The sequence below is a fragment of the Fulmarus glacialis genome, unplaced genomic scaffold (assembly GCF_000690835.1).
Source record: "Fulmarus glacialis isolate BGI_N327 unplaced genomic scaffold, ASM69083v1 scaffold18678, whole genome shotgun sequence".
In the NCBI taxonomy this organism is placed as follows: domain Eukaryota; kingdom Metazoa; phylum Chordata; class Aves; order Procellariiformes; family Procellariidae; genus Fulmarus; species Fulmarus glacialis.
In genome coordinates, this window is record NW_009227777.1 from 2,736 (window position 1) to 5,726 (window position 2,991).

Sequence of the window (2,991 nt, forward strand, 5' to 3'; positions counted from 1 at the left end):
CTCAGGTCACCCAGCCGGCTGTGCTTTGTCGAAGGTGCTGATCACAGTCCTGGACATCAACGACTTCAGGCCCCAGTTCAGCAAGAGCCAGTTCGGCACCAGTGTTTACGAGAACGAGCCGGCAGGGACGTCGGTGATCACCATGACCGCCACCGACCTGGACGAAGGAGATAACGGCATGGTGACCTACAGCATCGAGGGCCCCGGAGCGGGTAGGTGCTGGCAGTGGGGGGCTCGTCCGCAGGGAGGAGGGTTATGATGAGGAGCAATTGGAGGAGACATAGGGGCCAAGCCTACATCCCGTGTCCTGCGGCTCGCTTGGAGCAAGTCTGTGCACGCACTCCCGGGAGTGATACCGAAAGCGTGGAGCTTTCGGTATTGCTCCACAGTTCCCAGTTCCTCGTGGCGTGGCATGTTACGGCTTTGCCTGCCTTCGGCCTGCAGCCCAGCCTTGGCTTATCCTCGTCTCCCTCACCCCAGCAGGACTTTCTGTGTACACAAGTGTGTCTTGGAGCAAACCCACTGCATGCTTTAGAGGAAAGCTAAGAAGGGCTAGGAGGTGGAGAGTGATAGTGCCTGAAATCCAGTATATCTCTGCACAGCGAGGAGTGATGGCAACCAGGCAAAAGCCAACATAAATGCAGAGGGCAACAGCAGAACGTTCATTTTCTTGAGACCCGTGGGCTCCTCTGACCACTGCCTTGTCCCAGCCTGGGCAGGAGTGAAACGCAGCCAGGGGTGGCCTGGGATCGAGGCCCTTGGCACTGCCCAGTGGCAGGGATGTGGCAGTGGGCAGGGGTGCTCTGAAAACCCTGAGACCATCCGCACCTCTGGCCTCAGGCAGCCGGCTCTGCTCCGTCACCCCTTGGCAGGGATTCCCCACCAGTGAGGGGTGTGCTGGCATACTGGTTTCTAATTGTAATTTATCTGGTGCGAAGTGTCCTGAGCCAGAGATGTGTTTTTTCTGCCCCCAGAGGCTTTCAAGATCAATAAAGACTCTGGGCTCGTCATGTCCCGGCGGCGCTTGCAGTCCTACGAGAGGTTCAACCTGACCGTGGTGGCCACGGACAAGGGGCGTCCCCCTCTCTGGGGGACCACCATGCTCCACGTTGAGATCATTGACATCAATGACAACCGTCCCGTCTTTGTCCGCCCACCCAACGGCACCATCCTGCACATCAAGGAGGTAAATCCCTTGAGAAGGTCATGGCATGCTGAGACCGTGCCTGGGAGCGCTCCTGCCTACCGGTGGCAAAATCCAATCTCTATCTCCAGCGGGGATGGAACAAGACCTTGATTTAACACGCAGCAAGAAGGTTTGGGTCATGGGGCTGGGTGGTCAACAACAGCCCCTCTCCATATGTGCGAGCGGGGATGCTGGGGCAGCTTTGGGGAACAGAAACCCTGGCAGCACGCAAAATAAGGAAACAGCCGGTCGCTGCGTGCCGAGCCTGTTTATAAACAAGGGCCGAAATGCTGACATTTAAGATGTTTCTCCTTTCTGGGAAGCCGGGCTTGGCTCAGCCAGTCCCCGGCACGTGCATGGAGCTCCTTTCTGGGAAGCCGGGCTTGGCTCAGCCAGTCCCCGGCCCGTGCATGGAGCAGCCACCCTGCCGAAGGGAATCATGGCTCCACGTTGCCAGCCCCCACTTGGGTTTTGGGCAGCCGGAGCCTACTGACCCTGACACAAGGGGGTTTGGAGGGGCAGGGGATGCGCGGATCCCCCTGCGGTCCAACGTCTACGAGGTCTACGCCACGGACAAAGACGAGGGCCTCAACGGAGCGGTGCTCTACAACCTGCTGAAAACCGGGGCGGGGAACAAAGACTGGGAGTATTTCAGCATCGACTCGGTCAGCGGGCTGATCCAGACGGCCATGCGGCTGGACCGGGAGAAGCAGGCGGTGTACAACGTGAGCCAGGCGGGCGCACGCCCACGGGGTGACCGGGACGGTCCTGGAGGCTGCGGGTCCGGTGCGGGGCTGGGGGGATGCAAGTGATGTGGTGGGGATGGGGTCAGCTGGCGCGGTCGTGAAGATGGCACACCTTAGCAGAAACTGGGTGGTTATCAAGTGCCATCAGGGAGTTGCATCCTGGTGGGCCGACTCCCAATTCCCTGTTAAATGCCCCCAAAATCCTCCACCACCCAGCTGTCCTCTCTGTCCCCGCCTCAGCGATGTCTCCTGGCCCGCGTGGCTTTGCCCAGGACGGCCCTTTTGCCTCTCTCCCCAGCTGATCATCGTGGCCTGCGACCAGGGCCAGCCAGCCTACGAGACCATGCAGCCCCTCCAGGTCGCACTCGATGACATCGATGACAACGAGCCCGTCTTCCTCAGGCCACCTGTAAGGCACTGGGATGGAGGGGATGGGACACAGGGGATGCGGGGATGGGGGTGCCGGCGAGAACGTGTGATGGAGCGTGCGGCGCTGGGCGTCACCATGGTGGGGAGCACGATGGGATTTGTCCGCTTTTATTTAAAGCCACCTCAATGCTCATAACCCTCCCTTCTCCCGGGGTCTCTGGCAGAGGGACAGTCCCCAGTACCAGGCGCTCTCCGTCCCCGAGCACTCGCGGCCAGGCACCGTGGTGGGGAACGTCACCGGGGCGGTGGATGCGGATGAGGGCTCCAACGCCATCGTCTACTACTTCATAGCAGGTGGGTGCCGAGCGGAGAGGGGATGGGCAGCTCTGCGTCCCCCTGCACACCCCTCGCCAAGGGTTTCTGTCGCTCTCGTCATCTCCTTGCTGCCTTTCTGCCCTGGTCAACAGGCGAGGTGGCATTTCAGAAAATGCTGAGCCCAAAGGGACTAACTGGGGATCCCTTTCTGCACCCAGCTGGGAACCGGGAGAGCAACTTCCAGCTGAGTCGAGAGGGGAAGCTGCAGGTCTTGCGAGACCTGGACCGGGAGAAGGAGCCGTACTACTCCATCATCGTCAAAGCGTCCAGCCAGAGGAACTGGCCGCGTACGCGAGTCCCGCGGGCGGGATGGCA

The 2,991-nt window shown here is 60.6% G+C and overlaps 1 protein-coding gene across 1 annotated transcript in view; it reads left to right on the top strand.

The window, feature by feature from the left end:
• Window positions 1-2,991, top strand: part of LOC104080771 (cadherin-23-like) — a gene marked incomplete at both ends in the record, with an annotated part of 8,807 nt that overhangs the window by 2,244 nt on the left and 3,572 nt on the right. The window contains 6 exons of the mRNA XM_009583280.1: window positions 35-212; window positions 975-1,185; window positions 1,716-1,911; window positions 2,231-2,341; window positions 2,526-2,655; window positions 2,835-2,991. The exon at window positions 2,835-2,991 is cut by the window's right edge and continues 95 nt beyond it. Of these exons, the coding sequence (XP_009581575.1) occupies window positions 35-212; window positions 975-1,185; window positions 1,716-1,911; window positions 2,231-2,341; window positions 2,526-2,655; window positions 2,835-2,991 (983 nt within the window). The remainder of the gene's footprint in view (window positions 1-34; window positions 213-974; window positions 1,186-1,715; window positions 1,912-2,230; window positions 2,342-2,525; window positions 2,656-2,834) is intronic.